The 20,871-nt window shown below is 39.3% G+C and overlaps 1 protein-coding gene across 11 annotated transcripts in view; it reads right to left on the reverse strand.

The window, feature by feature from the left end:
* mycbp2 (MYC binding protein 2) overlaps positions 1 to 20,871 on the reverse strand; it is a 339,346-nt gene that overhangs the window by 303,564 nt on the left and 14,911 nt on the right. For all 11 annotated transcript variants that reach the window (XM_076264226.1, XM_076264236.1, XM_076264232.1 and 8 more), the window contains 5 exons: positions 16,116 to 16,191; positions 9,257 to 9,472; positions 3,736 to 3,889; positions 2,629 to 2,825; positions 1,357 to 1,599 (listed from right to left, as the gene is read on the reverse strand). In XM_076264226.1, coding sequence (XP_076120341.1) covers positions 1,357 to 1,599; positions 2,629 to 2,825; positions 3,736 to 3,889; positions 9,257 to 9,472; positions 16,116 to 16,191 — 886 coding nt within the window. The remainder of the gene's footprint in view (positions 1 to 1,356; positions 1,600 to 2,628; positions 2,826 to 3,735; positions 3,890 to 9,256; positions 9,473 to 16,115; positions 16,192 to 20,871) is intronic.

A 20,871-nucleotide genomic window follows, 5' to 3' on the forward strand; every position in this document is an offset into this window, starting at 1 on the left:
GTAACACTTTACTTGACAGTATTGACATAGGAGTGACATGACACTGTCATGAACACATGAGACTGTCATGACACATGAACCCTAACACCTAACCCCAAATCCTAACCTCTAACCCTAATCCTAACTTGTTATGAAAAAAGAAAAAATGAATGACACTTAATAACAGAAGTGTTGTCATAAACGTTTATGACTTGTTTATGACACATTCATGACAGTGTCATGTCACTTATGTCGATACTGTCAAGTAAAGAGTAACCTAATTTCATTTCAAGTTCATTCATTTCATAAAAATGGAAAATGCTATGGTGTTGATGATTTTTTTATTTTTTTTGCCAAGTAACAGGTTAGCCCCATAGCTAGCAAAAAAACAACTAAAAAGTAAAAAAAATTGTCTATTTTAACAAATTTGTAATACTCCCTTCTAAAAACAACACACTGTTACTTGCAGAAGAAGAAAACGACTCTATATGCTTTTATACATGTAAACAACAAGAAAGCACTGTTTTACAGCAGTCATTTCAAGTTGTGGGATTTTTACATGAAGGAAGAAACAATGGTTTCTGAGCTTCACTGTATGTCCATTTTACATACCAGACTGTCATTATTCAACTATACCAAGGTAAACTCATTTTTGAATTCTATGATCCCTTTAATAGCAATGACTCTGCCACGGTGCTATAAGCGTTTTTTTTTTTTTACTTTTGGTAAGGCTACGATATGCATTTGCAATTTTTCTATGAAGCAAGTTGCCTATGTTTAAGCCATATTGCAGCACATATAAGTAATGTTAACACCGTACCGGGATTAACAAGGTTACCAGACCAGAGGGGCTACTAGGAAACGAGATGAGTGGTAGGGTATATTGAATTTAAAGCTCAAGGTGCGCTCAGTCTGGCCTATGCTCGTCACCAATTGTTGAAAACATTCAAGGCTTAGCCCAAAACTTTGCAGGGATCCGGGGAAATTATTTTTTTACATTTTGTCTTTATTGAGGCCAACAGGTTTCAAAACAAGGTAGGATTTGTTTTTACATATTTTCTCTTTTGTTAAATGATTTACAGGTTCCTGCTACAGAGGATAAGAAAGAGAGAGAAAAAATAATGATAGAAAATAAAACCACAAGGATTTTCTTATCCAACAGTTTCAGACACAAAGTATTTTTTTTGTTTTTGGTTGTTTTTTACATTTTTGTATATTAACAGTAGGAACAGTTAGAACATAGGGGGGGGGGGGGTTACTACACTTCTTTAAAAGAAAAAAAAGAAATACACTGTACAGCAATGAGCACATTACTAACAATATGAGGCACCTACCTTCACAATACATCATACAGAAGGAAGTGCCTTTATTGCTTACCCGCACTGTGCCACTGTATCCAGATCCAAGTTTGAAGAGACCGTCCTTGCAGAGTAAATAGAGGAAAGAGCCATCAGCCTGCAACAGGCAGTGCTCATCGTCATCAATACTCAGCTCCCCCAGTAGCCACTTATTCATGAGTGCTGCATGTTTTATACCATTTCCAAACCAATCCTGAATTTGGATCTTGCCCACCAGAACTGCCTGTACACTCCTTTGTAATGCATTCAGGATGGCTGGCACCTGGAAGATACAGATTGTTCACAATTTAGGACACTGACTCATGACTGCAAAGGAACATGTATCTAGGGGATGTGAAGTCGCTTAACTTTTAGGCAGTTTAATAGTGTTCTATACCAAAATTCTATACCACTGCAAGAATAAATAAATCAAATGACAAGGCAAGGTAAAAATAAATTGGTGGCTTTTTCCTGTTATTGTTACTGTTAAGTATAGCTATGACATTGCTGTCTGCGTCATTGTTAACACAACCTGATCAATTACATTTGCATACGTTTATTCATTTAGCAGATGCTTTTATCCAAACCGACTTACATATGTCAATCATATTACAAGGGCGTTGTCTCCGGAGCACAACGGTGGAAGCCGAGAATCGAACCCACAACTTTTCAGGTTACTGCATGCTAGCCCAGCTCCTTAGCCACTACGCTACTGCCATCCACACTACGCTACCACTGCCTACCAATTTTGCTTCACAAGTAAATTTGACCAGCCCATAATAACAGTTCTTACTCTTATTCTTCAGTTTGGCAGACTAGAGAAAATCTCTAGAAATTCTCTGCCAGATGTGCAGAGAATACTGCAGTCAGGGTATGGGGGCAGTGAAAAAGCCCTAAACATTGGTGTCAGTCAAATCAATATGATGCATGTTTTGACATACTGCATACACATAACTGAAAAGGCATATCTCAACGCAACGAAATAAGATATTAGGCTGATTTTTTTTTTGTATGACAGTCATAAAACAAGGGTGACACAAGGCTGTGTTTGGACAAATGAACCCAATCCTTACTGACTTGGAGGGTATTTTTTTTCCCCCAAATCATTTTGAAAAAATAGCTTTTGTGACAACCTATCTAGATATTTACTTTTACAGGACACCCATTCTACCATGTCAGAGTTAGCCATTTTATTACCATAACATTGCAAGATGCATAGTACTACCCATTTACCAGCCAACATACATTTGATGTAAGCTTAGGCTAAGAGAGGCAATTACGCTGATGTAGGTTAAAACAACACTAGTCTCACCTTTATAGTTTGGCAGGCATGACTACCATTGTTGGTGAGGATTGTGGACACAGCTTGTAGGATTTTGCCGGTATCACCCCATGACACCACCAGGCTGAAGAGACAGGCACAGGACAGCGCTGTCAGGGCCTGCCCTGTAGGGTCATTCATTCCAGTACTTCGCACAGTTATCTCCAGCAGTAAGTGGAAAAGGGACTCTGTTGATGGTTGGAGTATTGCATTAGTGACATCAAACCATAAATGGAATGAGTGATCTGCAAACACTAAATAGCAATAGTAATAAAGATGTTATTGGCATAATTACTTTTTCATTTACAGTTTTTTACCCAAAGGAAGAAAGCATGTTATGAAAACACTGCACAAGCTGTCTTTAACTCATTGAGTGCCAAAAACGTAATATTACGTTTTTCCTTCCCATGCGTTGAGTGCCAAAAACGTAATATTAAGTTTTTAGCTTTTTTTTTTAATTACGAAACTAGACACTCTAACACACCTTATATGTGATTTTGGGAACTCTGTGATGAATGGAAATGAAATATATGACGATCGAAAACTCATGAAAACGCACAATCTGGACATTTTATCTGGACATTTTATCATAACTTGGTTGCCGCTTTGGGACGAATCAGTGACGCTTGCACATCAGCTCAAAACCAGGCCATTTTCGTTGGTCTATCACTAGGTGGCAGTCTCGCCAGGTCTCGCTGAACACTTCACGGAAAGTTTACAGGCAACACTTCTATTTTGATGAAAACTAGCCACTGTTTAGCTTGGGATTTCTCAGGAACAGAGGCGTGTTGAAATACACGGTTTGCACCCACTGAGAGCTTAAAGTCTCACCTTTTAAACGAGCCATTGTATATGTTCATAGCTATAACACAGAATATGCTGTGGCTGTACAAAAATCATCAACAATGGTCTAGATTGCTGGCACTCTAGGACAAAGCTTCCGAAAACAGCTTGGCATTCAATGAGTTAAATTGCAATTCTTAGAATATAGCCAAAAACCAAAATGTCACCTCCTGTGTTATTAGAGTAACATTCATGGACATAGTTCTGCTATTAGTAAGATAGTTAAAAAAAAATAAGTGTGGGAATGAGACACACCAAGGACATCTGGTGGTTCAGTCTGGAAGCTCTCAGGTTGCTGGCCCTGCAGCATGTCCAGTAGTGCCTGTAAACTCCGCAAGCATAGAGAAGGATGCGAAAAACGTGTCTCCTTTATCAGCTCAAACACTCCACATAGCCCAATGCCAATGATCTGGAGGAAAGAAAACAGGTAACTGTTATTACCGCAATCTTTTATACCAACCATTACAATGCAACAGGGAGAAAGATAACTGGGTCATTCTATGTCAAAACAACCGGTGCTTCCCACTTGACCCCCTCACATTTTCTTTATTCACCGATATTGTATGCTCTGTCTCAAAAGAGGGTTTGAACAGTTACACCTCCAAATTTTGAGTATATCTAGAATTTTACAACGGATGTTTTTCCTGAGGAAATTAAATAGTTAAGGTTGACCGTTATATCTTGGAGCTGTTTCATAAAGCCATCCTCCAGAGCATCCAAAGTAATCCCTTGCATTACTTCTTTACTCCCTATGGAAAGTAACGCGTTAAGGCTTCTACATACTCGACGCACCCAACCGGTAGCACAACAATGTGACGTCAAAATGACATAGATCTCTCTGTCGCGCCAGGGTTTTGGCCGGGTAGCACACGATAGCGCACCACTCAGCTGAGCGCGACAAACCGGAAACCGGAAGATGGACTAGTTCGAGAGCAAGCGAGAGTTGCAGTGTTTTGTTACAGTCGTGAATTTTTAATAGTTTGCTGGATAAGTTAACAAAGTTACCAGCGAGAGTTGCAACACATGGAATTAAGAGGAAAGAATAGAAACTATTTATTTTCAAACAAAGGATATCTACTAAGGCCTGAACAAAATCTCTTTCCACTTCAGGAAATTACACAAACTCAGCCAGCTGCTAGCTAGCTAGCCAGCTAACTAAACTGTTTAAATTATTAAAATTTCCCTTGGGATGACTAAAGTATCTATCTATATATCCATCTATCTATCTATCTATCTATATATCTATCTACCTGTGCACACACCTTGGAAACTAGATGATAATGATGATGGTAGTTGTGAATAGCAGCAACCAAAGTCTGAAGTACCATCACAGAGGCTAGCTACTAGTGTTTCTTACTGCAGCTTCTTCTACTGTGTAACATGGTTAGCGTTAGTCTTTTCACAACAGCGACACCTCTGTTCAGGAGAATATTGCAACTAGTGTCGCGACCACCACGCACGAGTATAAATGGCGCTCCTGTGACGTCACATTGTCGCGCTACCGGTCGGGAGTGGCGAGTATGTGGGACACTTTACATCACTTTTGCGTTACTGTGTCGAAATGTTTCTACGGATACTGTTATTGATATCGTCCCATTTTATTTATTATTGAATTAATGTTGTGTGAAACATTAGGTCGCATAATCTAGTCTATAACAATAATCCAAACCAGGTTGCACTGTAGGCCTACCAGACATTTTTTACATATAGCTGATCATTGCTTTGTCTTACTGAAAGCTGCCTTAAAGTTCACAAACACGGCACCTCAGTGCCAGTGCCAACCTTGTGCAAATTTGAATTGCTGCTGGAAGCGCTGCTGCCCAGCTCGCGCACCCGCCATCACAATGTTGAATGGTGACAGACACACAACTAGATGCTCTTGTTCACACTGAAAACAGTGGCAGTCCTAGCTTGTATAATTTTCTTGGAGGCAATTCGTGGTGAGATTGACTTGAGACTAGTCATTAGCTAGTTGTGCACTGTTTACCGTTCTCCCACTCAGTAGTAAAGTAACAAATACTCCGATGGGTTTTGTTTTTTGCGAATGTTCTTGTTGCCCTCCCAGAAGATGCGCGCGCACACCAGTGTTGTAGTACTCGAGTCCGAGACTCGAACTCGAGTCCGAGTCATTAGCTAAATTTAGAGACTCGTGACTTGACTTGGACTTGAGCACTGAATGACTCGATCGAACTTGGACTCGGACTCGTGCATTCGCACTCGCGATGACTCGTCAAGGACTTGACTTTTTTTGTAATATATCATAAGGCTATAATTGTAATATGTCATTAGGCTATAATTTGCTATATTATTTTAATATCTAAATTAGGCTATGTGTAATGCTAATTTTAGTGCAAGGGAATGTTAGGCTACTGCTTTGTGTCATACATCGCAAGTCACATCATGTTCACATGCAAAGCAAACTAACGTTAACTTTAACAACACCAAAATGCCTGGAGACATGGCCGCCGCCATGTAAATGTAGTATTACCAGGCAATATTAGTTCTCCAAAATGACATGACATTATCTAAGATTACACTCAACATAGGCTAAACATCACACACAGCTGCTGGAAAGCTGATCATCGTGACTTGGTGAACAGTGTTTTTCCTGACTGACGCGAGAAGCGAGGTTCCATTCATTAATTATCATTTGGGGCGTGCCCTGCCGTGCTTCTGTCTGTTAATTTGCAGCAGGCTATTATCGGATCGAAAGAAAAATAAACTAAAAGTTTTCCCGATCAAGATATAGCATACTTTATTAATTTTGGTGTCATAAAATATAGAAGCATAACATTAAATTGCCTAGTAGAGTGTCCATGTAGCGTGTCAATGTAGGCCTACGTGTCTGCGCAAGTGAAACTGACAAACTGAACCTCTCGTGGGTAGGCCAGAAACAATTATATTTAAAACCACGAATGAAGTGGATTACTGTTACTGTTCAAACGAGCGATTTGATAGTCTAATCCACTGCACGAAAAAAAAGGAAATAGCAACTTGTTCTATTTCTAACAGATGAATATCGTAGCAAATAGTAGCCTATGGCGATGGGAGCTTAAAAAAAACATCATCTCGCTGAAATGAACGTAGAATTTGGCCTGTTGCGCAAAAAAATTGAAATGATCTGCCGAAAGCTAGTTTTCATCTCCATTGTTGGCGTGAAATATGTCTCCATAGTGTCAGTGAAGTGATAACACTATGCAGTTGCAGGTAGCCAGTGTTCAAGTCACGGGGGTCAGAAAGAAGCTACCAAGACGGGCCTGCTCTGTTTCTGTCCCTCCCAAACTGCGCTAAAATTGTGTAGTCGATTTAACAACAGAATGAAAAGAAAATGCCCGGGGGAGGCCCTTTTATGATCCACACTACCTCTTACAAAATAGGCCTACTAGTGGACTTGACTCGGACTTGACTTGGAATTTTTTTTTAATGACTTAAGTAAGCGTTGGACTTGGATTTGACTCGGACTTGAACACTGGGGACTCGAACCTGGACTCGGACTCGAGGCATAGTGACTTGACTACAACACTGGCGCACACACACACTTATGCCCAGTGTTTGGAATAACGCCGTTTAAAAGAACGGCGTTAGGTAACGACGTTATTTTTTCAGTAACAGGGTAATCTAATTAATTACTTTTTACAACGTTACAACGCCGTTAACGTTACTGGACGTAAAATGCGGTGCTTTACTTACTTTGCATTGATTGAATAAACTGTGTAATCCGAACGCACCCCTGGCTCACAGCTAGTGAGGAGGTGGGTTAATAACGACGTAAGCGATTATGATTGGCTAAGACGGAGTCATGTTTCATGATTTCATGCACACGCGCCACACACACGCAACAGCTAAAGTAGAGATTCGATGAAACAGCAGAGGTCAGGAGCAATCCGATGAAAAGTTGGCATTTTCAAGGTGGAGATATAAGCGCTACTTCATTGTGGTCAAAGGCAAGAACGTTCATGTAATATGTACATTATATCCAGGAGCGAAGACTTTGTTGACATCCGTTGTAAGCAACTCTAATTTAATGAGGCATCTCACACACGCATCTAAAGCTAGTGGCCAAAAACACAGATAGCCTACCTGCACCACAGATGATAGCTCGCCATCCACTAGCAAAGAAGGACTCGGAGCAAAGTCCTCCAAGCAGCAAAAGCTAGATCTTTCTGCCTCACAACAAAAACCTATGACAGGCTGAAGTCAACCGTAGGTCTGTCGATGTGCAATATCTTGAATTTCCCCTTGGGGATCAATAAAGTATCTATCTATCTATCTAATAAATATTGAAAGTTATGTAGCCTACAAACACCTGTCTGTTCTACTAATTTCAACTGGCTTTTCAAAACTGCTCAAAAAATTCAAATTCTTTGACATATAGCAACGTTTTTTTTTAACAGTAACGCAAATAGTTACTTTCCCTGGTAACGAGTTACTCTTATCATAGAGTAATTCAGTTACTAACTCAGTAACTTTTTGGAACAAGTAGTGAGTAACTATAACTAATTACTTTTTTAAAGTAACGTTCCCAACACTGCTTATGCCGGTAACTTAATTAACATACCTGCAAACTCAGAAGGGCTGAAAAAGGTGGCATATTTCCGAAAGAATATAATGCTAAATGAAATAACTTGTGAACAAGCAATAACTTTCCAAGACAACATTATATTATTAAGCAGAGCTAAATTCACAATCGCACTCAGTGCAGATTCGATTTGTTTCGCAAAGCAATTCAAAACATGAATTTGCGAGTAACCACTTGTTAATCTCGCCTCAGCAAGTCTTTCATTTAACCCACCGAAGGCAGGAGAAAAGTAGCCTAACAATGTGATGTTTTACCTCGAGTTTATAGTCAGAGATACACTTTAGTGTAGCATGTGGCCCGTGAATGTTAGCTAACATTTTCTTTTTTTCCTTGGTCATATCGCTGCTGCAGGCAGGCTATGCGTAACAGAAAGTGAGAGAGATAAAGCCCGCCCTCAGAAACAACTGATAGGTAGGTCTTCAAAAATAGCACAAAGAGAGGCCAATCACTGTCTCTCTCTATCAATCTCGTATGAAAACGACGATAGTCTCACTCCAGACTATGGGAAGTTGAAGTCGAAGTTGAAGTTCTAAAAATGTCGGGAAATGTATCTTTTTTTGCGGGAGGGCATTGTGATGCTACACCGTGCAACACAATAGGAAAGTACATCTCTTTTTTGAACGAAAAAAATAAATAATAAAATGAGTTGCCAATTATACTCAGGCGGCCATTCATTTACCTGAGCGGCCCGCCCAAGTAAAGTCTATGTGTGAGAAACCCTGGTATCATCTTGATGATGACTGCTTGTGCAAGGTCCTTCAAACCTCCAAAACCTTCAAAGAGGGCATGCCAGGCCTTTCCAGTAATTTAATTACAAATGTAAATGGCAAGAGTTACAGTGACTTTTTCTGGAATCGTGGTCTATCAGATGAAATGAAAATCACGCTCTTTGGCAAAAAAGTTTCACAGATGGGCTCACTCTGACAGTTTCCTGCACAATTCTGACAATCACATATTCCCTCATAGTTAAGTCTAGAAAAGTATAGCAGTTCACTGTGAAATGTGTGATAGCAATTTAGGATTGATGCCACATGTATCTCACTTTAGCAAATTCAGTCCATGACTATTATGGTGCACTTACACAGGTTGCATTACAATTCTGATCTGAATTTAGATTTACTATAAGAAAGGATTGTGAGAACTCATTGGCTGAAGGTTACAAAATGCTTGTGTAAACATCTCCACCTCATCACTGACCTTGGGGAGTTTGACAGGCGGTTCATGGTACTCCTCCTCTTCCTCACTGTCCGAGTCACCACTCTGCACAGAACTGTGTGAAGCCAGAGCAAGGGAGGCCTCCCTCTGCTGCCAGTCCAGCACGCAGTGCCGTACATTGCAGTAAACATTGAAAGCTGAAGGGTTACTGTAGAGCTTTATATCAGATACAGAAAAGGCCCCATCGAAGCCATCCGTCTGTAGATTAAGCAAAATGAGAAGTAAAAGGTAACTTAGACTTACAGAGAGAGATACAATAAAGATATACAATGAGTGTATAATATTCAAAGAGTTGATTATTGAAAGTTGATAGTTGTTGTGTTCAATTATATCTGAAGGTAATTTATCATTGCTGTATGACTAGAACTCTTAAAGATGACATGGAATGGATTCACAGAATATTTTACCTTGCTCTCTGACGTTAACATAAAAGGCATGCCACTCTGGGCTGTCAAAATACATGCTAAGATTCTATTTTATAAGACCATTTACCACCCTATAACTAGACTAGGGAATAAGATGGGCCAGATTTTTTTTTAGAATACCGGACATACAGAAAATCTGCAGGACATGTTTTAATAAGCAATAAGCCCCAAGAGGCCGTAGGTTACACTTATTCTACAACAGCTAAGGGGCGTTGTTAGGCACAATGCACTAGCGGAACCTACGGATTCGAGTGGCTTATTGCTTTTCTAAAACTGTTATAAATACCTGGCCAAGTTTCATAAAGTAAAGGCATAGCAACAAAAAATATAACGAGTTATTCCTAGATAATCATTCTTCCGCCAAGAAATATATTTCCTCTGTCTGAATTGCCAAGCAACGTTGAGACGCAGCTACTTTAACTTTTGTATCAAGTCATGGTAGCGCAGTAATATAGAACGAAAAGCGGTCAAGGTGTATGTTTATGCTGCATTTTACAACAGCATCGAACGCGATTCAGCCAATCACAATCAAGGACCGGAACTATCAGTTTTAGAAATAGCCATAATTGCCTATACATTTAAACTGCACTAAATCACAAACTATATATTTCCACCAGCAATTAATTTAGGATCAGCTTTGCACAAGCAATGGAGAAGGCTACTTTCATTCTATGACGTTGCGCAATCTGTAACTGCTGCGCACACATTGCGAACAAACTCTTGCCTACATAATGCTACACAAGCGCAGTAGTGGGGAATCGCGGGAGTCAGGAGAATTCCCAGTGGATCGGTAACATTTTGCGGTCTTCATACAGAAGGTGAGCTTAAAAACAGGCATGATATTGTTGTTTGTATAAGTTAATTACTGCACGATCAAAACTCCTTTACTCTCACTCCCAGCGGCCCCTCCCCACAGACCTGGTAGCCTTATAACGAAGCAACAGCTGTGATGACCCGTTATGCAAGTTCACCTGAGAGTGGAGACCCTTACTGAAGGTTTTAGATGGGTGGTCGTAAACGTTTTAGTTGCCCTGGATTTTCCCTAAAAAATAGGAATAGCCCAAATGATTTGAAACCATGCTATAAATGAGCGTTGTTGCAACGCAAACTCAAATAATTCCTGCTAAACTTGTGGCGCGACATACAATGAAACACTCACTGCTTGTGCAAACTTGAAATAAAAAACAAATGTTTCATAGGTTAAGTTTATAAACAACCATGTTTCCAGTTCATGGTAGCTTTGTGGCCATGCACAGAAACAATCTTTATTCAACACATAAAGGGAAAAAAATAGGGCTGTCAAGCAATTAAAATGTATCTAATTAATTACATACTCTGTGATTAATTAATCAAAATGAATCGCATGCATCCATTTTTGCTATGAACGTATTTCAAAAATATTTCAATTAAAATTGTGGCAGATGAGTGAATCAATGAAAAGCCAAACCAACATTATAGACTTTAAAGCAACACCAAAGCACTTTTCCTGTCGCACGCACGCTATTTCTTTAACCCTTAGAACCCTAAGCTGTTTTTAGGGCATTTTCACTACCTTTATTCATAAGGATTTATTCTGGTCATTGTAAGTGCCACACACATATATTATATATTGTTTTTTTCAGGAGAGTTTAGGCTATTCAGATCTGCCATCAATATAAAAAGTGTATTATAAAAATTATTATATTTCGACATGTATCTCACCACTGCAAGCTCACAGCTCTACATGCATTTCATGTGTGTGTAGGGCAGACTGTCCTGAATCGGGCAATATAATTGCCATGTTGGAGGGATACTCTGGGGCTGAGCAATTTACAGAAATATTTGCTGTGTGATTTACGGAAATAAATGCCATTTTTTATTTAGTGATGAAAAATGACCTTTCTGCGCTCCATATCTGTGACACGAACTGATCTGACCTGACTTGACCCGAGGTTGCATGTTAGCCTGCGTGCCTGTGTGTATGCAGTCATAATAATTCTCAACTCTTTACTGCATTGCCATGAACAAAGTAAAGGCAAAAAAGGTGTTTATTTGTTGAACAAATTGGGATGCAATGTGAGCCTTGAATTGGATGCCATGCAGGAATTTGCTAGGATCTCAAAACCGGAATATGAACATGCTTTGCCATAGAGAAACGCATGATAGCATTGGATTATAAACATGCTTTGCCACAAGAACAGACACAAACGTGGGGTAAGTCCAGCTATATGAAGTTATTATTTTGCTGTCACTTCGTCTGTTTTATAACCCAGAAGGATGTACTTGGTACCAATGGATAGCCCTGTGCCCCCTCTTTCATCTGATATGCTTGCCATATCGATGCGATCACGGGTTCGCGAGTAATTCAAACTAGAGTAATGTGTGTGCAGGTGAATGCAGAGAAGTATAGACTGTAAATATGATGCAATTTGATTTAATTTCATGATTTTTTTTAATTTTCATACTTGATCGTACAGACAAGTGTGTAGTCTCGTTGGAAAGCCCCACTTCTGCTCTGTCGTGCAATAAAGGTTTCATCTCGCTGCGATGAACCGTTCCGGAGCAATGTAACAGAGAAGAAAGGGTGTGTTTTTTGACGCACTTTGCGTCAATCGGGTTCTAAGGGTTAACCAACACCGGATTTGGAAATAACAATGTCTACAGAAAAGGTAGAGTATGTTGCATGAATTTATGAAAGTATGATATATTGCGACATCAGAAGCAAGTAAAATTTGTAGTTTCTTATATGTCTCATTCCATCGAAGTACAGATCTGCTACCCAATCTGGCAAACTTGCATAGTGCAGTTATAGCCGACAGAGGGTCGCGAAGCGAATGCAGAAGTGCCGTTCACCCTGTTATGAGTTGATGAACCACTGAAACGATTTTGGAAATATTATTTCAAGGTACAAAAAACTCTTTGGTGTTGCTTTAAAGCAATCAGTTTCAGGTATTTTTGGTGACACTAGAGCTTCCCCTAGAGTCGCGATATATTTATATTTTACTTTGCCTTAGCCTACTTCTCATTACTTGTTCCCCCTGTACACAATGAAAATGCTTTTGTTGTGGAAGCGAAGGACTAACAACAGGCAAAATTATCTCCAAAGAGCTATATCTACTGATAAGGTAATGTTTCACGATTCTCGTGAGATGTTTTTTAGCATAGTAAAAGTTTCCACTCACTGTTGACATGTGCCGTACCCTAACACCGAGGTAATGCAGTTGATTTAGTAAAGGAGTTTGTCAGTTAGTTAGTTGGTCATATGTAGCCTATAGTAAGTAGCCTAAACAACAAGTTTACAAAGTTAACATTGACAAGGCTGGCGGCTAGCGTTATTTATTGTCATCAAGGGGTGTGCTAACTCGTACCTTCCGGTTTGCTTGCATTGAGTTGATACTCAGGACTTGACTCCTAACTCCTACGGTACAGAAATTCCTTACTGCAGAAATCTCAGAGAACACGCTCCTGTCAACAGGTACACCTAGGCGTTTTGTTAAACTAATGCTAAATGTTCCATTCACTGGACCAAGTAGCGCTTTCTCGTCTGCCTCCTTCAGTCACTGTAGCCAGAACTGCACTTGGTCAAAGCTCACTACGAAATGTGATTAATCAGCGTTAATTTTTTTAACAAGTTATATTTTCTGTAATTAATTAATCAAAATTAACTCATTGAATGCCGCGCTGTTTTCGGAAGCTTTGGCCCAGAGTGCCAGCAATCCTGATAATTGTTAGCTATGGACACATACCAGGGCTTAAATTTCACTGCGGGATTGCGGGTATTACGCATAATTTGTTCAAGTCCCGCAACTCTAGCCATCATAATGCGAGAAATTCCCGCATACACTTTTACAGCCTGTCTGATGACGTTAATATAATCATTAAGTGGCGTGAATGCGGTGCTATTGACTGGACTGATCAACTACCGAGTTGAATTGAACATAGCCTCATGCAGACGCAGACGCACACACACACACAGAGAGAAAGAGAGAGAAAGAGAACCACTTTGCGCTTACGCAAATAGGCTACGCAACCATGGCAAACTTTTACATCTGGAAAGAGCTCCTTGGTAACTATCCTGCTAGCTCAGGTCACGTCAACACTTGATCCCAGAAAGATTGTCTTCGACATGTTAGTTTTTTGAACATTAATTGTATCTAATGACATAGAAAACATAATGATTTGCATCCACATACTGCATGCACAACTTTTATTCACTAGCGACTATAGCCTAAAACAGTCAGGCTGAAGGGAGGCTAATTACTCCATAGAATTACTCTCACGTATTTTCTTAAAGTGACAGGCACTCAATTACACCTACTCATCACCAATGTGCACTCAATTAGACCTACACACCACATTAAATATATGCCTAAGTGTTATAGGTTAAACATTTATGAGGCATTGAAATTACTAAATATGTTTAGCTACTAGTAATTCCTAGTAAAATGCTATACTTTAAAAAATGCATTATTAAATAAATACACTCTATATGAATTCAAAAATATATGATAGAAACAAATCACATAAGCTATTATTTTCAGTGTGTGTTTGTGTGTGTGGAGAGAGTCAAGCAGAATCTAAGATGTCCACTGTTGTGAATGATCCTACTACAGTATTTATTACTGATGACGTCAGGGTGGTGGGGGCCCCAAAATCAAACACTTTTTTAAAAAAGTATCGAAGAAGTATCGAAATCACAATTCTTGACTTGGTATCAGAATCGACCCCCCCCCCCTCCCCCCCAAATTGTGTAAATCCCCCCTACATGAATAACCTAAGGGGGGAATTCCCCCCCATTTTGAAAAATGAACTTTAAGCCCTGCATACTATGGCTTGTTTGAAAGGTGAGACTTTAAGCTCTCAGTGGGTACAAACCGTTTATTTCTACATGCCTCTGTTCCTAAGAAATCCCAAGCTAAACAGTGGCTAGTTTTCATCAAAATCCCTGTTTTATTTCTAGAAATGGAGATGTAGCGTCTTCGATGAAATATGAAGTGTTGCCTGTAAAGTTTCCGGGAAGTGACCTAGCGAGACCTGGCGAGACTGCCACCTAGTGATAAACCCACAGAAATGGCCTGGTTTTGACCTGACGTTCATGTGTCACTGATTCAACCCAAAGCGGCAACCATCAAAAGCAGAGTTTTAAGATTAAATGTCCAGATAAAATGTCCAGATTGTGCGTTTTCATGAGTTTTCGATCGTCATATATTTCATTTCCATTCATCACAGAGTTCCCAAAATCACATATAAGGTGTGTTAAAGGAATTATCCGGAGTAAAATGCACTTTAGATCGATTTCCGGATGATTGGGGGTACATACGTTGAGTTGACATCAAAATGATGTCATTCGGATGTGTTTTGAGAAAGTTTGATTGTACCGTTTTCAGTCACAACTCGTAGCCTGGAAGTGAGCGGGGCATTTCAATTGCGCCGCTATTTCTATACCTCTTCTACAGTTCCAAACAACATAACACTTACGTGGTAGTGAGTAGAGGGTCCCTAAAGCCAAACCGAAGTATCCCGAGGTCTTTATGTGGTCGAATAGAAAGTCCAGAATGAATTTCATCAAGCCAGTACCTTTCCGGGAATGTTGCCATCTTTGCCGCCACCTTGAGGGGAAAGTCCGTAGGAGTCTTATTGCTGTGTAACACGCTCTGGAAATTCACAATTTCGTCGCCGTTTTAAAAAAAAAAAACATAGTCCAGTCCATACAACTTCATTTCAATTTCGAAAGAAATACTGGACTATGTTTTTTTTTTTTTTTAAAAACGGCGACGAAATTGTGAATTTCCAGAGCGTGTTACAACACACTCAGCAATAAGACTCCTACGGACTTTCCCCTCAAAGTGGCGGCAAAGATGGCAACATTTCTGTAAAGGTACTGGCTTGATGAAATTCATTCTGGACTCTCTATTCGACCACATAAAGACCTCGGGATACTTCGGTTTGGCTTTAGGGACCCTCTACTCACTACCACGTAAGTGTTATGTTGTTTGGAACTGTAGAAGAGGTATAGAAATAGCGTTTTGTAGCGGCGTAATTGAAATGCCCCGCTCACTTCCAGGCTACGAGTTGTGACTGAAAACGGTACAATCGAACTTTCTCAAAACACATCCGAATGACATAATTTTGATGTCAACTCAACGTATGTACCCCCAATCATCCGGAAATCGATCTAAAGTGCATTTTACTCCGGATAATTCCTTTAAGAGTGTCTAGTTTCGTAATTAAAAAAAAAAGCTAAAAACGTAATATTACGTTTTGGCACTCAACGCATGGGAAGGAAAAGGCACTCAATGAGTTAACATGTTATTTTGACAGCCCTAGAAAAAACATTTTCCATTCTATATTATCTTTAATCTCTGATGACATATCATGGTCATCTTATGATTTATCATAATAAATTACTTACAAATGGAACCTTTAAGCACCCTTACCTTTGTTCTTGTTCTAGCCTTTGACTTGACTTTTTGACGTTTCTTCACTTTCTTCTTACTCAAAGTCTTCTTTCCCCTGCAACAGATAAGCCTAAATTGTATCACACTTATTTAACTTACACCACAGTATAAAAAATTCCCTCAACAACGTAAAAATAAGACACATGTGAGTTCACAACGAATCTGATGAAATATCTAGGCATGGTAAAGCTAAGCCCAGTGAAATAGTTATTTGTTCTGTTGCCAGATGTAACCATGTCAAACAAGGCATGGTGAACGTATGACATATTTCCTGTTTATGTGGCGAGATATTTAAATCCTTTGTATCACCCTTTCAGCATTTCCCAAATACCTATATGAATATATGAAAGTTGTTCATCTTAGGGGGGTTTCAAAAACCTACCAAATTTGATGCGTGTAGCTACAAGACGTACTAACATAAGGGGGCGCTATGGAGTTCCTGGGCAACACTCGGGACTAAACCTTTGTCCCTGATACACTGAGGTAATTGATGTGTGCACCAAATGTAATAACATTAAGGAGTTTCAAGTTTAATGAGTATTGTCCCTCTTTTAAAGACACACACACACACACTTCAACTCATTCAACATTTATTAAAAGTGATGCACTGCATTGATGCAGTGATGTTTCACTTCAAGTCATTCAATTTATTCATTCATTTATTGCAGTGATGCATTTAGTTTTCAGCACTTTGAAAACACTGACTGGAGAACGTTTGCCACTCAGGCAACCCATGCACACGCACAAAAGGACTCTCACAAGTAGCAAAGAACAGGCATGACCGAAGTACCGAGTAGGCTATAGCCTAAGCCTAATATGTTCATACATCTTCCAACAAACATAAAACGGTGCTACAATCTAAATTTTAAAATAGATGTACCGCATAGCGGTACAACATATGACCGCCACTCAGTCCTGTACATTCGTTCCGCGAAAATAAATCACACTTATCAATGTCTCCATCATCTACTTTATTCCCCACTCTTGAAACTTTTGTGTATGCTTGTTTGGCCTGTGTGTGTCTGTGCGGGCCGCACAGAAAGTAGCCTACTGGCGCTGCAAAGGTGATAGATAGATAGGTAGATTTTTGTAGCACTAGCCAAAAACATTGTAGCATTGTTATAAAACCTTTAAAATCCCTAAACAATCACAAGTAGGGCAGTTCATCACAGTTCATCCATTGCAACTGGACTGATGAAAGGTCATGTAGGCTACATTGTATTTGGGAAAAACAGAAGGTATCAGCATAATGTTTTATTTGTATTTATTTATTTATTAATAAACAAAACAATCCCTGTCAGTTCCATACAGTTTTCAACAGTTATCAAGAAGAGAGGGCATGCCATGGATTTTTGTGAAAGATTTTTCTTCTACATATGCAAGATTTTAGTCATCCTTAGAATATGATATTCAACTTTATTGTCAATGCACAAATTAAATACCAGTAGTCTAAAACGAAATGCAGTTTTACATCTAACCAGTGGTGCAAATAACTGACATGTACAAAAGGGCCTGTTGCTAGGCTGTTCATACATATACAGTAGCTGAAGGTCTGTGGCTAAAGCAGCCATAATGAAAGTGTTATCATTGTTTGGATACTTCACACACACATGCTTTTTAATCGCATAGACTACAACTACCAAGCTGGAATCAAAGCACATTGATTCCCCTCTCAAACCCTACACATGCACTTCAAACAAACAAACAAGCGTGTCAGTCTCACGCATATAGCCATAGCCAAAACTGTATCAGACCAATGTAACGTTGGTAAATCATCCATCCATTGCACAGAATGATTTTTATATGTGTCTAATATGTGTAGAGCCCTGCCCTGGATACATCTCTCAAAGTGCACTCTAAAATATTTGGTTTAAATGGAGATGTAGATAACGGGTGCATTAATAAATCTACATTGCAGCGAGTTGACACAAATTATTCACTTTGACGAATTTATGTAGTCAATTACATCATCTCAGCCCTAGTTACTTTACTTTGAGCCAAGCTCTTCCTTACTTGAAACATCTTTGAAAATAGAGTATTGAAGTAGCCTAGTGGGTGTTTGGGAATGAACGTTAGCTCACATGCTTTTTGAGACTTTTTGTGGTCTTAATTAAACATTTTACAAAGCATTGACAGGGCCACCTATGAGCGAATCAAATGCAGAAAAACCTATTTAGCAAGCAGAAATGTCCCAGCCCGGTGTTTAGGATGCATCATAGACAGGTTATCTTTCAGGTATATTTTCCATTAGAAAACCATCACGATTTCTTAGCTCATGTTAGTAGGCTACGCTATGGTCAGAAAAGAATGAGATAACAGTCAATTACAGCGCTGTTATCAATTTGCTTGGTATAACCGCATTTATGGTTTTCCACAAATAAATACCAACAATCAAACTGGCCTCCATCACTCAACCAATGCTAACGGTAACATTTTACCTTGGCTAATTGATATGACATTTAGCTTGTATAGATCAACATACCTGCAGTAAAAACCAAGCATGTCCAATAAACATTCTCAGGTTTATTTCAGCTTCAAGAAAAACTGGGAATTACATTTCATGTGAAAATCATCCTACCCTACCCTTATTATCTGCCGTAAACTAAGTTACATCTTGACTCTTGCTGCAATGCTGCACCATCTGATGGACCAACTATGTAACGCCAATACTGGAAATGCAGCCTAAATGATGACGAATATTCGGTTTTGCTTTAATCCTACTGAATTTGTTATTATGTATTGGCCGTTATAATTGCTGATACCAATAGTATGTGCGTGTCTGTGTGTGTGCGCATGTGTGTGTTTCTGTCTGTATGTGTGTGTGTGCATGTGTGTGTTTCTGTCTGTATATGTGTGTGTGTGTGTGTGTGTGTGAATGTGTTGTGTGTGAATGTGTGTGTGTTAGGGCTGTAAAGAAACACCAACCTCAAGATTCGGTTTGTATCACGATTTTTGACCCACGATTCGACACAAACCTCGATTTTTTTTTTTGGGGGGGGGGGGCTGGGAATGGGGGGGGGGGTGCTAGACATTTTATTAAATAACATTTCAATAGCCTTCCTTGGAACATCAGCGGATTAGAATATAGTATATATCCTACAGATATAAAATAGTACAGAAAGAGAGAACACTGAATTTCTGATATTTATTCTTCATTGTATGTGCCTTCTTATTTACTTTTTTTATTGTTTACTTGAATGTTATGTTTGTGGACTTAAATTGGTAGAATATGTCTTGTCTCCACCGTGGTATAGTGAGAAACGTAATTTCGATCTCTTTGTATGTCTTGGCATGTGAAGAAATTGACAATAAAGCAGACTTTGACTTTGACAGCACACTTTATGCAGATTAGCCTATAGCCTAGGCTTACTATTTCCATTACAACTCTAGGCCTACCTCTTTAATTCAGCTGTCTGGTTGAAGGCTGGAAATATTGTAAACAAAGTAGCATAGTTGGCTAGCTTATCATAGTCTACTGGTTGGACTGTTCAGTTTCCCAAAGGTATTACTTGTTCTCCATGGGACAGGGCCTTTTGGGAAACATTGGTATTGTGCAGCATGCTAATGATGCTAACCGGATTTAATAGTAATTTAGCTAGTCGTCTTCTATGCGTCTTTTCTTTCACGATTGAGAATGTTTTATTTGGATTGTGCAGGCCGAGTCGCGCGTGTCCATTGAGCGAGAAAGGGGCAGGGAGAGGGGGTTTACTTCTATACTGTTTGGTAAAATTGTACTGATAGTCTACAATGAAAGTAACGAGAGGTACGAAATTATCATTTATTTATTTTTGGACAACGTAGGCTACCAGTAAGTAAAGCGGGAGATGTGTGTTGCTTATTGCTTATGCGGCCGCGAAAGCTGCAAAGTGCTGCGTGAAACCCGCGATTCGTGGATATGAGTGACGATTTCGGTTTAGAATCGCATATCGTTACAGCCCTAGTATGTGTGCATGTGTATGTGTGTGTGTGTGTGTTGATGTATAAGTATAGTATAAGTATATATACCGTATTTTCCGGACTATAAGTCGCACTTTTTTTCATAGTTTGGCTGGTCCTGCGACTTATAGTCAGGTGCGACTTATATATGAAAAAAATTATATAATTGAACATGTTTTTAAATGTTCATTTATATTAACTGACATGAACCCTACATGAAAAATTATCGTCTACAGCCTTGAGAGAGCGCTCTCAAATGCACAAGTCTTGAAACACACGTGCATACTTAAATCCTCAAATTACTGCCGGGATTCTATTTATAGCTGGGCCTCAGATTCGGACAAATAAAAGCCAGTATAAGTTTGTTTCAATTTAACTCATAAAATAGCTCTTCTTAATCATTTATATTGTTGGTTGGTTTAATATTGTTGCCAACAAAGTCATTGTCCTACACCATGAGTCTCCAACACATTGCTCTCAAGCTACAGTAGCACGCAGCCCCAGGTTAACCTACATTTAAACACAATTGTTGCTGCCAGGCATCAGCCTACGAATTTTATAAAAGTAAATCATGCATAATTTAAAAAATAACTAAATTTAGGCTATCTTAGACCTCTTTGGCTATACGGAATAAGGTTTCCCTTGCAGCACAACACACGTTCCATGAGTGAATGAATGAATGAAAGCGGATGCCTTATCTCGCAATAAGCGGATGGACATCCCGACACTCTTTCATAAATGAAACTTAATAGTGACCCAATGCCATTGATAGCCTACCGGTATGCTGCTCCAAACGAAA

The sequence above is a fragment of the Alosa pseudoharengus genome, unplaced genomic scaffold, assembly GCF_046254945.1.
Source record: "Alosa pseudoharengus isolate Yale_2024_CS ecotype anadromous, Long Island Sound unplaced genomic scaffold, YU_APseudo_1.1 YU_APseudo_1.1_scf_3, whole genome shotgun sequence".
Classification (NCBI taxonomy): domain Eukaryota; kingdom Metazoa; phylum Chordata; class Actinopteri; order Clupeiformes; family Clupeidae; genus Alosa; species Alosa pseudoharengus.